This window comes from Perca fluviatilis, chromosome 10 (genome assembly GCF_010015445.1).
Source record: "Perca fluviatilis chromosome 10, GENO_Pfluv_1.0, whole genome shotgun sequence".
NCBI lineage: Eukaryota > Metazoa > Chordata > Actinopteri > Perciformes > Percidae > Perca > Perca fluviatilis.
This window is the reverse complement of record NC_053121.1, coordinates 34,468,677-34,483,141: the sequence shown is the minus strand read 5'-3', so window position 1 is coordinate 34,483,141 and position 14,465 is coordinate 34,468,677. Positions and strand designations below refer to the sequence as shown.

General features: G+C 42.7%; 1 protein-coding gene across 1 annotated transcript; it reads right to left on the bottom strand.

Moving 5' to 3' along the window:
- Window positions 1–811: 811 nt before the first annotated feature.
- On the bottom strand, window positions 812–13,366 carry g3bp1 (GTPase activating protein (SH3 domain) binding protein 1). The gene is made up of 12 exons (XM_039813113.1): window positions 13,235–13,366; window positions 9,975–10,091; window positions 9,023–9,104; window positions 7,850–8,023; window positions 7,645–7,735; window positions 6,788–6,881; window positions 5,695–5,941; window positions 4,836–4,940; window positions 4,182–4,299; window positions 3,499–3,624; window positions 3,223–3,332; window positions 812–2,082 (listed from the first exon to the last, which is right to left on the bottom strand). Exons 2-12 carry the CDS (start codon window positions 10,067–10,069, stop codon window positions 1,834–1,836), a joined length of 1,491 nt encoding a protein of 496 aa, XP_039669047.1. The 5' UTR covers window positions 10,070–10,091; window positions 13,235–13,366; the 3' UTR covers window positions 812–1,833.
- Window positions 13,367–14,465: the final 1,099 nt, after the last annotated feature.

Below are 14,465 nucleotides of genomic sequence, written 5' to 3'. Positions count from 1 at the left end.
TCACTCGGAAAAACGTTTTTCCGATGTCCATGAACGCACGGGACTGCCCAGTATCTGCAAGAGGTCTTACAAGTCACCTCAGCGGCATCATCATTGTGTAGACAGAGCCCGAGGAGAGGATACTTTCAAATTGCTAGCTTTTCAACATTACCAACCCTGCCTTACTTAAGTATTTTCTCTACCTTTTATACATTCACTCTACTACATCTCAGAGGGTATTGTTTTTAACGAAACTACATTTGTTTGATAACTTCAGTTACTTACCAAAAATAGATTGTAGGCATTAATTGATAAAATGTGACATAAATTGACATTTTAGTTTGCTTCTTTATTTACCTTTTGCATTTATTCCCCTATTAATTTACTTTCCCATATTATTTTAAATGTATTCTTTTTATTCATGCACTTTATTTTGGCAGCTTCCATCCTCCGTAGAGATTTTCCTGCGACAAACCTACAAATCAGTAAATACTGGAGGATTTATAGTTTGGTATTAAAAGTGAAGTTAGTATCAAGAGGATGCACATGAAAAATACAAATACATGTACAATGTCATGCAAATTAACTGCAATAAATACCAGTTATTTTACTAATGTGTTTGTTTGTGTGTTGACTGGTCTATGCTCATTTGTGAGACCATACTTTGTTGCCATAATGTGGTCTTGTACCGGATTATCAAAGTGTTATCCTTCCACCTCACAACTTCACTTCTATAATCACAGAATCTGATCTAAAGCAGTGGACATCACATCTGTCAAAAGGTCTCCAGACGAGCATGGTGCAGAGATTAAACGAGAGCAGAACAAAAAGGTTTAAAACAGTAAATCACTTTTAATTTAGTTCTCTCATCGGCAGGTGAGCTCATTTTAAACATGACAATGAAGTGCATCGGTAGTAGAAGCCTAACAGGATTTGATACATGATTTGATACATGCTCCATTCAGATGCGTCCGTGAATCCACATATTACAAGCCAACATTACTCAAATAAAACCACTACAGTTCAGCTCTTGACCTGATAGAATAAAAAGATAAGACAGATCCATCGCTAGGTACAACGGTGGCAGCAATACACAGGATTGCCCAAGCAGTAAAGTACACGTTCCTTTAAGAAACAGGGAGAGAGAACGCGAAAAAAAAACCTAACCTCTGGGTTTTTTTAATCCCCAATTCAAGTAGTATTTACCCTTTTTTCATGTGTTTGCGTGTTTCGATTCGTTTCTAAAGAAATTCAAGTTCAGCATGAAAAACAAAAAAAAAATTGACAAAAGTCCAGATAATACATGTGTTGGTGGAGGAGGAGACAAAGAGGAGGATAGGAGGAAGAGATGGGTAAAAAAAAAGAAAAAAAAAAAAAGGGGGGGGGACATTCTGGATTCCTCAGCGGAAAACAAAAGCGACGGGTGAGAAAGAAGAAGAATCAGGTTAGGGAGGGAAGGAGGAGGCAGCCATCTTTATGAGAGACAGATGTCGAGACTGTTGAGTTCAGCAGGAGCTGGCGGGATTTGACGGTGAAAGCTCGCGACCAAACCTGCGTCAATTACCGACAGAAATCCGATCCAAATACGTACTCGCTCACATTTAGGAGAAAGAATGAGGAGGAAGCAAGTCAGAAATCAGGGGGGGGGTGTGTGTGTCGCAACCCAAACTGAGTTATTTGACTAATTCCTACTAATTTTTGCTCCTAGTTGCAATGTAAAGAATGGAGTTTGTTTTGTGTGTTATATTTAAAAAGATTTGTCCAATTGGTTCGTGCTGCAGTAGTAGATCAATAACCACTCCGTTGAATCCAAATCGTAATCTAACTCAGGTTTGGAGGGGGGGTGGGGGGGGCTCACTGGCGCTGGGCAGGGTAGCGCCCCTCGCTGGGGCCTGCGCCCCGCCCGGAGCCAAAGCTGGGTTTCTGTGCCATGCCGCCGCGGGTGGGGGGGCCTCGGGGTCCTCCGCCGCCTCCTATTCGCTCTCGGGGACCGCCGGGACCGCCGGGGCCGCGGAGCCTCACGTCCCGCCTGTCGCCCTCTCGGGCCGACCGGGTCTTCTTCTCCTCCACGTTCAGGCGGACGTCGCCGCGGAACTTGATGGGCTGGGGAGACGAGAAGACAAAAAAGGGGCGTTAGAAATCAATAGAATAAAAAGGTTTCCCCTTTTTATATTAAACCTCAAAACAGTCCCAACGCTCAAATAAAAAAAAGCAAACCCCGAGGCCTTCAGTTACACGTTTTAACTGTTTATGTAAAACTCAATAATCCCATAAAGTCCTAACAGAGGAACACAATGGGAACAATTATTACCAAGAAAACTCAACAGCAACTAGCTCACGGTATTTCAAATGTATAAACTGGCTTCTAAGCAAATAAATGGTGCAGCATCCGAGAACGATAAACATGAAAAAAAAAAAAAAACTAAAACCCTAATTAGCCTGAAGAGTAGTCTCACCCTAGACCCTGTTAACACATACATGGTTATTTTTTTTACAAACAAACAGACATTTCCCTTCGTTTGTACCCTTCATTTACACGCAAACGGAGAATTTGCCTCTGAAACCGAGTCAAATCTTCGTTTGCAGGTAAACTGAGACAAACGGAGGCTTAGGCAGCCGAGAGAGAGAAAGAGGAAGTGATTCGTTGCAGTTGTTGCTATTTTCGGGATTCTGATTGGCTGACGTGGGCTTGAGCTTCTCGTTACACTGCCACCTACAGGTCTAGCGTGCTCTTGGCTGCATTGGCAGCATATATACACCGGTACGTGTAAACGAACACTTTTCTGAAAACTGACAGCTGTGCACGATGTTATTTTTGAAAACGGAGAGGGTGAAATGTCAGTTTATGAAAATAGCCGGCCACGTGGAAACGTAGCACTAGACCGGGTAAAACCAGCCCCATCTGCCGGCGATTGGATCTCTCCCTGCAGCTCAGGCTGGAAACCCGTAAGTTTATCTATCCTGCTTCCGTTAACAAATCTGCGGGGACCAATCACAAACTGGCTTATCCACCTGGCGCGCTACTGGCGGGTTTAACACGATGACGATAGAGAAGCGACGGCGAGCAGCTTTGTTTACATTCAACATGGCGGCCTCCGAAGCGCAGCAACCCGTCTGCAAAGTGCGTCGCCCGGATGGTTGGTCTGATTGGTTGAAGGACTATCCGGTTGCGTGCAGCGTCATTTGAACTGTGCCCGTGTTAAAAGACTGAGCTTGGCCTGGTGACGGCCAGAGTAGTCTCACCCTGTTGTTGAGAATCTTCTGTACAGGTTCAGAGTCGTCAAACACCACAAAACCAAAGTTTGGTAGCTTCCCTCCACTGTTGATCCTCAGCTCCAGGACTGTACCATACTCTGGATGGGGAAGAGAAGAAGAAGAGACACATTTTATTTACTACACAAGTAGCCAGCATTCTACAGTGCACTGCAGAACACACCTAGGGCTACTTTTTAAAATCTGATAATGCCATAGGTTTTGAATAATTGTCAGAATTGTTTTTTTTTTTCAAAACCAACTTACGTTCAAAGAACTCCTTGAGCTCCGTCTTGTCCACGTCGTGAGGGACGTTCCCTACGAAGAGCTGCTGGGCGTCGGGGTACCGGACCACCCTGCGACCCTCCGTCTCGCCCTGCTCACCCTCCCGAACTGAAACAACAATTCAACAGAGGGACATACTCTGTGAGGACATAATCTACTAATGAGTGTATTCACTGTTCACACAACACTTAGAAACAGCCACAAGTGATGTTAAAATTATTTTTTTTAAATATATATATATATATATATATTTCTTTTTTTAATCTTTCTGGACATGTCTAACAGCTGGATGTGTGAGCCAGAAGGTGAAGGGGCTTCCAGTTTTTTGTCAGTTTAAATAAAATGAAGGTGTTCAAGTGAGTGGAAATTTCATAACACTGCAGAGTAAAGCTGGTAGCAAGCACCAAACAAAAAGTGTGCTCCGGGCAGACATTTTGTGTTCCCTGCAACTGGTCAACAACATTATAATTGAGTTCAGGCCACACATACTGCACTTGACTTTGTGGACCTGCAGTCACATTTGCTCCCAGTGCCATCTTCAGCAGCACACATCACATGTGATTCTGTTTGGTTTATACTGGCCGCCTACTGCATGATAAACTGTCAGAACGTGTGTCATTTAACCATTGTATGTACTGTACGTGTACATGTGTGTGAGTGTGTACCTGGTCTGGGCCCTCTGTGTACCGGCGGAGGACCTCCAGGCCTCTGTTCCCTCGGCCTCTGGTCTCTCTGTGGTCTCTGTGTTGGTGTCTGGGACTCTGACTTCACCTCCGCTCTGGGCTGAAAGAGTCAACAACACACTTTTGTAAGACGAGGAGAAAGAAAGAAGGGGAGCAGGTTTTCTGCTGTTGGGATTTAGGACTTCACTTCAGACAAATAAATAAATAAATAAATAACAGCCAGCAGGGGATGGTTGTGTCCTGTCCTGCTGCCTTCCTTTCTACTCGGGGAAACTTGGTTTCTAAAGACAAACTGTACTTTTTGGGAAATTCAACACAAGAGGGTAGACTGAGGACATATTACTGGGGCTCCTCGGTTCACCCTCAACACATCCATCTGCTTTCATCTTTTCACAGGATACCAGAGAGACGCAAGTTCCAAAATGAGACTCGCTGCCACAAAAATAACAGGACAAAACTAAAAGCCACAGTTGCTTTGAAAAAGTTGTTTTCTTCAAAAAGTAAGAATATAAATCCAAACTTGTTCTTAGGAGTCTTGAAATGAGGTTGTAGTTAAACACTAGATTTACCCTTTTTAATTCATCTGGCAGATAATAGTTGTTTCTTTACACACCGACCAGGTGTGAGCAAACCTACCGGTGCTGTGGGAGGAAGTTTGACGACGTGTGGGGAGATTCCTGAGACTGGGACAGCCCCGCTGGGGGGCAGGTTCTTACTGGTGACGGATGCCCAGGAGAACGGCTGTGGGAAGACATGAAACACAGGACAACAATTAGGGCCTGATGGACAATAAAAGATAATCTCTAATCTCTATTCCATCTCCATTCTCACTAGGGCTGCATGATATGAGGAAGGTACGCGATGTGTGTTGAATATCCCGATAACGACATTACTTGCGAATAAACAAGGGCTGCTCCCTCTTAGTCGATTAATCGATCGTTTTGGTCTTAGTCAACTTAGATTTCTTTAGTCCATTAGTCATGTTTGATGCTTTTTTTCATGCTGAATGACTTATTTCCAAGAAACGTACGAGCACATCTCTGGTAAACAAGAATTAAAGTGGCGCTTTTGCATGACTCTTTGAGGAGAAACTCAGATTTACAGATCTGTCGATTAAATCAACTAATCGATTAGTCGATACAATTGAATGAGTGTTAGTCGACTAAGAATTTCTTCAATCGAGCACAGCCCTAGAATAAACAGTGTACTCAGTTCTGCGTATTGAACAAATTCAACTTTGTATCGATTATAAAAAGGCAGCACAAAAAAAATAAGAAAAAAAAATAAATAAATAAGAGCGACAGTTAGATTTTAAAGTTCAACTTTCTGATATTTTCTTTCGGCCAACTCCAAAACTCTCTAAGAGTCTCTCTCGATATGTCGCAGCATTTCGCAACGCGTTTATTGCGCCATTTGATATATTGTGCAGTTCTAATTCTTCCCACCTTCTCTCTTGGCTACATTTCTCACTAAAAGGCATCAGGCTCAGGCCTACCCTGTTTTCTTCTGGAGCGGCGGGGGTGGGTTCGGCGGGCACGGCGGCAGGTTCTGCGGTGGGCGGGGCCGCGGCGGGGCCTTTGTCCGTCTGGTCGTCGGATGTGTTTGCGTCGGTCTGTGTCTCCAGCATCGTCTCCTGCTTCAGCTCCACGCAGGTGGGCTCAGCCTCCTTCTCCACCTCCGGCTCCGGCTCTGGACTCTCGGCCGCCGCTTCCTCCTCGTCGCCAGGAACCGTCGGCTCCGAACTACAGGGGACGAGCACCGGACGGTTACGCACAAAACGGCTGCTTGTGCTGTGGAACACTGGACACGTGTTGTGAAGGTACTTTGAACTTGGCAAACTTTGAAGTCTACACTTCGAAGAGCTTGATGTATCGAGGGTAAATTTTTTGCCAGTTCAACAATGGAAATAAATAAAAAAACATATAAAAAGGCAGTTAAAGTGCTCATTATGCTCATTTTCAAGTTCATCATTATATTTAGGTTATATCAGAATAGGTTTAATTTTCAAAATACACCATTTTTGTTGTACTGCACATTGCTGCAGCTCCTCTTTTCACCCTGTGTGTTGAGCTCTCTGTTTTAGCTACAGAGTGAGACCTCTCACTTCTGTTCCATCTTCATTGGGAGTTGCACATGTGCAGTACCTAGGTAAGGACTACTAGCCAGTCAGAAGCAGAGTATGAGGGCGTGCCCTGACAGTAGCTAGGTAAGGACTACTAGCCAGTCAGAAGCAGAGTATGAGGGCGTGCCCTGACAGTAGCTAGGTAAGGACTACTAGCCAGTCAGAAGCAGAGTATGAGGGCGTGCCACGCTAGCAGCTAGGCGAGCATTATAACGTGTGTTCCAAAGTGACCACGTCTGTCTCTGAAGTAAAGGCTGGACTACAACAGAGCTGTTTGGAGCAGTTTGGGAACAGTGTTTTCTGTTGGAGATGGTAAGTCCCTTTGGGGTTTTTTACTTTGTAAACCTATAACATACGCAAAAAAAAAAAGAAAAAAGATATATAACACAATAAAGGAAAGGGGAAAAAGCCAAAAAGCATAATATGAGCACTTTAAAGCATTGGAAGGTAAGCCTGTGAGTCGTACCAGGGCGTCGGGTCGTAGAAGGGAGCAGACTCCTCCTGAGCGATGTCAGGGGAGGGAACCCTCTCCTCGATCTCCTCCACCTCATCCTCAGACTCTGAAAACACACAAACAAAACGCGTGTTCAGGACAACATGCGTCACGTCTGCATCCTGCTGCTCTTAATGGAATGAAAATAGTCCCGGTTGTGGATTTTGTTGGTGCCGATTTTTTGAATCAAGGAATTTTCAGGGTATCCAAACGAAAGATCTGAGGTACTTTCTGCAGAAAATAACTGCCGACCCTTCAGCATTAGTTTCTTTTATATATCGTCGAAAACACCCCCCCCCAAAAAAAAAAAAAAATTTTGACCTATGCTCCCCATTAGACATCACATCTAAACCAAAAAAAAAAAAAAAAAATTAAAAAAAAAAAAAAAAAAAAAAAAAAAAAATGGTTTTTCCCCCCGGCAGCCCCCCCTTAAACTTAATCTTTGAACTCAATTTTTCAGGTTAGATCTTCTCGCTTTGTGTACATATAACCTAATATTCCCAGACATCACACATTTTGAGGTTCTTCAACTCGTTCAGCAGCTTCAACCGTCATAAATAAAGACACGGCAGTTCAAAGAAATATGATCAAAGTACCTAAATTATGATGCTACAGCGCTGATACATGTGCAATCTAAAGAATGAATGAGAAACTCGTCTCTTAGCCAAATAAAAGCAGGATCAGAAGAATCATATCTAAAGAGAGAAGATGAGAAGGTAGCTAGAAGAAAAACTGAAACCAGCTAAAGCATTAACACTTTAAAATCACAATAATAATAATAATAATAATAATAATAATAATAATAATAATAAGGTTGGACGTTCTCTCACCTTCTGGGGGCTCAGAATCAGAGTCACCGAACACCTCGTCTTGGTAACGAAACACGTCGTTGTGAACGTAGAATTTGTTTGCAACAGTACCCTGAAAAAAAAAAAAAAAAACACTTTATACTATACACTACAGAACAAACGTTATTGATTACGCTTCACAAATGCATGCAAAATCTGATCCGTTTGACAGAAGTGAACGACAAACCTCAGGCGCCAGCACAAAGGTCTGCATGAACTTCCTCATGGGCTGCATGTTGTTGGACAGCTCGCCCATCACCTGCACCACCACGCCCTCGTTCAGGGTGGCGTGGGCGTCCACGTGCCTGATCTTGGTGTGACAGTCGCGGAAACTCAGAGCCATCACCCTCTTATGGATCTCCTGCAGAAAGAATACACAAACGGTGTCTAAGTCTATTACCTCTCCTTTTCTTAAATGCTTTTGCTCCCCCCCCCCCCAAGTTGTATTTAGTTTCTTACTGTCCTGCCTGTTTGAGATTTTGTGCTAAATGCTTTTATTGTAAAATGTGTGTTTTTAAAAGTGCTGCATAAATGTTTGACTTATTCAGAGAAATCCAAATAATAATAATTTTTTTTTTTTTCCAAGAAGACATTTTGATACCGCTTAAAAACTCAGCAGCAGTCCAGACTTTACTGTATTCTGCACAGCTTTCAAGTCAGACTGTATATTAGAGCTGGCTAATATTACCTTAAAATAATGACATTGCAGGTATTTGTGCACTATGAAAGGATTCTTGTTTTAAGCTACTGAGATGAGATTTACCCAACCAGCCTCCCCTATGTGGTTTTTCATCCCACATCCTCCCAACTTATAAGACTTTAGAGGGTGTCTGGGTTCCTCCCCCCCCCCGACATTGTGACAAGCTGCTCTGACTAATTTCCAAGTAAATGTACTACTTTGGTCCACTGAGGCTGTGTTTTATAATGTTTAATGATAGGACACATCCTTTCTGCATAGATGCATGCATTCCGCTGTCGCCTGCTGCAGTTGGAGTACACATTCTTACTCCGTGGAGCACTTCTTATTTAAGGCGGAAAATACTTTTATGTTCAGGTGTTGCACCAGAGCAAGATAGACTGAACGAGAAGGACTAAACTCTGCGTTTGAAGGAAACTGCAACAGAAATTAAAAAGGAATATTGTGTCCAAGAAATGTATTATCAATTTCTTAAAACTCAATAGCCGAGAGAACAAAAGACAGAAAAAAACCTAACTGTCCTTTTCCAGGAAACCTTTCAGATCTGTAGCTCTGTCCCCCCACCCTCCACACTCAGTGTTAAAACGTGGGAGTTGAGTGCAGTGCCGCTCTATGGAAATAACATTTTTAAGAGCCGTTTGCTGCTGGATGAAGCCTACTTACAGATTGTCCATAAACAGCCTCTACTGGTTTGCCGTTGCTGTCCAGGCCGCCGTGCACATAGGAGGAGTTCTTCCCATAAAACCTGAGCACAAAGACAAAAGGTTAATAATTAACCGAGGGGGCGCTCATACATGCACATTAAAGTGCCCATATTATGCTCATTTTCAGGTTCATAACTGTATTTTAAGGTTGTACCAGAATAGGTTTACATGGTTTAATTTTCAAAAAACACCATATTGTTGTTGTACTGCACAGCTCTCTCTCACTGCTGCAGATCCTCTTTTCACCTGGTTTCTGTTTTAGCTACAGAGTGAGACCTCTTTTCATCTTCTTCTTCTGTACTATCTTTGATTGCACTCGCACATGCTCATTAGCTCAGATGTAGAGCATGTCAGCTAGCTAACTCTAGAGACAGTAAAAGAAAGCCTGTTTCTCCAACTTTGGTCAGTTACAAGGCAGGATTAGCTGGGAGACTTCTAAATGAGGGCCATGTAAGTAGTTCTTTTGTAGATTATGGTGAACTTGTGTGTGTTGTAGCAGTGCTTTGCTATTGAGAACGACGTAGCATGCTAGCGTTAGCATTAGCGTTAGCATGCTAATGCTAACGGTTGTGGTTAGCCAGCTCATTTCGGACTGTGACGTCACAGTCCGAGCCGATTTTGAACAGCTCACCAGGAGACTGAAGGCAGGACACATTCAGAAACCGTATCTCACTCAAAACAGCATGGATGGATTTTTTTCAAAGTTTGTATGTGTGTGGAAGCACCAGAGACACAAAAGAACACCCCAAATCCCAGAAAAAGTGATTTTTTCATAATATGGGCACTTTAATATAGTGTAAAATGTCAGACTTCCATTCAGAATACTGCAACCAAATCTTGGCCTTCACTTGGCAGAAATACAACAAGCTGACCGATGACGACGTGGAAGAAGAACAGGCCGACGGTCTTACCTGTGCAGGTAGTCGGGGGCCTGGTTCAGCAGTGTGTAATACTGTCGGACAAACTCTCGCCCGACCAGCTGGGCACTTGGCTTCTCCATCACCATTTCTTTGGTCAACTGGAAGTCTCTGCAAGAAGGAGGGTTATATAAACTAAATGCGAGTAAGATTACTGCATTCATACAACTAGTGCTAAATACGATAAATCTTTTAAGGAAGAATACATCGTTTCCATCGACTCAAAAGTGAGGATTTTGCTTATTTTCTGTTTCATATGGCATTTTCACTATTTTCGGACATCTTAAAAGACCAAAAGATCCATTGTAAAAAGTTCTGTGCCTCCCTAATTCTATCCCAAATTATGGAACTAAATAATGTTACCAAATTCATACAGTGGGTACGGCAACTTTGACTTGTTCCAGCAGTACTTTGAAGTGCAAAACTACCAGTGGATGACAGGATGCTACGACAGGATGCTATGACAGAACTGTGGTGGTAACCAACGAGCTAAATACAAGCTCAAGACAAGTGTCTTTGTTGCTGTGCACAATAGTTAAAAATAAATAAATAAAAAAAGACATTTTGCCCTCCCTTATATCACACATGCATCCGTTTGCATTTTATAGCAGCCGTAACAAGTCTGAGAATCTACATTTGTGTGATGGTGAATCATCCAGCCGTCCTGATTGGAGAGCGGCCAGATCCCATCCCACGAACGGTGGGTGTAAATCAGGTTAGGTAAACGGGACCTCTTGTGTCACAAGAGCGTACAATATCCGACTATCATCGCGTTACGGGCTCATTTTTTAATTCGCTTTTCTGGACCATGTTGAAATGCCCGCGGCATGAAGTGCGTTTGATCTGCAAACTGACTGACTCTGACGAGCATTTACTGTCCCATCTGGGTGCACTGACATGAAAACAGCCCGCCCAGGGCATGGAAAACAAACCCAGACATTAGACGTTTGTTTTCATAGCGAGTGGATACAAATCGTAAAGTGCACAGTCACTGCACTCAAAGCCACCTTAACAGCGCTGATTCCTCTGCTGCCTTTATCTTCTTCACAAATTAACACACACGCACACGCACACACACACCTACTGAAATATGCGGGATATGATTAGAATTTTGGTGCCGTTTACAGCTATTTTAGGCTCTTGCTCTGTTGGATTTCCATTTGAGGTAAATACTATTAATGAAACGGACTGGCAAAACGCGTGTCTTATAAGTCACTTATCTTAAGGACACTTTGTTACCTTCACCGATTTGTCCGTTAGGCCTGTGTGTACAATTTTAAAATCAATCCGTTTTCAAATTGCCTTGACAACATATCAGGAAGGGTGGTTTATTGTGATTTTCACTTTGATGATGATAGACCCATTGTTTTTGAAGGCTGAAGCGTGCTTCAACAGGCCCACATTCTTCTCCGTTCCCTGTACATTTTTATTTGGGGAATTTGACCCTGTGCTTATGTTGACAGCAATTGAAACCGATGCTTGTCTGAAAGGTAGGAAAAGTATTGGATTGGAAAGTAGAGCAGGGATAAGCCAATGAAAGAACAAATCCAGCAGTGGAGTAATTTGACACAGCCGCGAGCCCACTGGGTCTTACTGAGAATGCAAATCTTTGAACACCACGACAAATAAATAAGTTTCATTTTCAAAAGGGCTCAGTAATTTCCTGCAACAGTTGGTCACTGTAGTTTGTAGCAAATGCAAGTCAAACAGGAGTAAATTGTGCATTTGATGGGGACCATTTACAGCTGCAGATTTAGTGCTTTAGTCTGCATTTCTGGCAGTATGGCGTACGTAGGATTGACACAAAATGTACTACAGCGGTTCTGCTCAGTTCAGCTCAATTATGCGTTTCATCGTTTTAAGACAACAGAGGTCTATACAGTATAGAATATCACCAGCCTCAACAAACAGTAGTGCCAAGTGCACACGATGAGTGGTATGGAAGCTAAAACATTTCAAACACACTGGTATTCTCTTTCTGCAAACAGAGGAACGAATGCTTTTTAGTGGACTGTCTGCCACACCTGTCCATACAACCTAGAGCCATCTGTTGTTCTGGCACACACTTAGCAACCACCACAGCAGCATTCATTAACGGCTCCATCAAGCCAATCACTTATGAGCTGAAGGTGGTCTGGGATCTCAGATCTAATGTTACCAGCTAACATTAGATTATTTGAAGAATGAGTACATATATGGACATGCTACACTGCAGCAGCCATTTTTGCTTTACACTCTTTATTTTACTCATTGGCTTAACCCCATTTTATTTCCTATTTTTTTATTTTATTTAGTCTTCTCTCTAACGGTACCTATGTTTTGACTCTTTTGCCTTACTTTTATTTACCTTAATTATGTCCACTGTTTAGCTCTGTATATCCTACTTTTGACTTCCATTGTCTGTCATAGCACTTTGTAAACTCAGTTTTTTTTTTGTTTAAAAAAAAAAAAAAAAAAAGCTGCTATATAAATAAAGTTATTAGAAAACAGCGTTTATAAAAGTGCAAAGCATGACATGCAGACAAAGGCCACGCCGTGCCCGCATTGGCGGTGCCATTCACGGTATCGACCGGCCTACACACGCTCATCAGCAGTCATGGCGGCTCCGAACGTCGGTGGGACTTTTGGGGCGGTTTCCAGATATAACCCGGGCTTAAAAATTGCACACTGCCTGGCCCACAACGGAGCTAAACCGGGCGAGCACACGGCCCCTAAACTAGGACACACACGAGCTTATATAGCTCGGCTTCAGGAGCAGCCCCAACACGTGTCCCGGCCGGTCCCCAGCCACACGTCCCGATCCTGCCGAGCTACGTTAGCCGGGTAGCTAGATCACAACGAGGATAAACCCGTAAAGCAGACATGTGGAGGAAAACTGGATAGCAAGGTGGTTAAAGAACAGAAAGGGACTGAATAAGAGCTTTAAGGGGGCTACACATGGGCGGTGGGTATCTCCTGAAAACCCAAAGTAAAACCAAGCCGTGATGGCGACTGCTATATCCCGACAATTTCAACATAGTAACAACTGCTTCATGTCCTGCTGGTTATTTCAAATACATTAACACCACAATGGTTGCTTAATTACGCATTATCGCCGTGCTAATGCCACTGAATGCAAACAGCAACCATGCCCTCACCGGGATGTAGACGGAGCCGCGAAAAGCGACCCGGTTAATCTACCGAATACGACACATAACACAATTTGCGACTTTTTCACGAAAATTAATTACAGTTTATGTAAAGCAACAACTCACCAGTGGGTCAATTATCAAAAAAAATCGTCGATTTAGAAACAAGTGATTTCTTGGAATCACCTCAGCGGCTTCACAACGTGCTGGAGTGCTAGGTTACCGGTTTCAGCTCCGCAACCGAACATGACATCCCGCCCCTTACGAGACCATTTAGCCAATCAAATTAAAGCTTTGTGACTCAACCACCAATAGTTTGACGGTAACTGCGAGGGCTTCTAAATCACAACCAATCCTGAGGGACTGTGTCTCTACCTGGGTATCTCAACTGGGCCAATCATCTTATAGCAATGTTTGAAGGTGCGATGGTTTCACCGGCTGGCGTCTACCGGACATAGATAAAAATACGTATCTACCGGTTCTTTTTATATACTGTCTATGTTTTTAAGCTCGCAGCAAGCGGTGCACTTGAGCCTTTCCCCCGCGTTGGGGCGACAAAACGTTATTTGCTTTTTTTCAAAACAGTGTACACACAAACTGTCCATAGCAGAGATAGTTTGAACTGATTTAATTAGAGGGGATGACTCATCATTTCCCTTCAGTTTAACTGGGTTAAAAGTTAAAAGTGGAGAAACCAATATGTCCCTTAAGAAAACTCTCTTTTTTGTCACAACTTAAGCCAGATCCTAAACAATGCATCTGTTTTATGCCACATCATCTTCTGACTCGCATAAACAAAAATCATGAATCGGTTTCTTAAAACATAGATTCAGGGTTTTAATAGCTGTCTTGTTTTTAAGAATATAGCATTGATGTAATGGTGATGTTTGATTTCATTTCCAAAAATCTAAAAGGATTGTTTCTAATTGGAAATTTCAGATTCATAAATATGAGGTTTTGTGAGCCTATTACGATCAAATTGATGAGTAAGTACTGAGTTGCTTTTGTAGCAGAGTAAGAAAAAAAAAAAAGCCAAAATATATTTTCATAGGAAAGGGGAAACTCAGAGTCAATATATTGTAAAATAAAGGAACAGATATCTTGCCAAAAAATACCAGACTGGGGACATTTATACAGTGTTTGAACCGATTTAATAAGAGCACATGACTCAAATTATGCATATTTTCCTTCAGGTTAAAGTGTGAAACGATGAAAAATCCATGTCTCCTAAGAAAACTCTCTTTTTGTCACAACTTGAGACTGAACACACATTCAGCTGTTTTATGCCACATAGTACTGCCTCTCCCTGTCATTGCAGATCCAGCCGCCGCCCTGCAGTAACCCCTTTCCCACCATT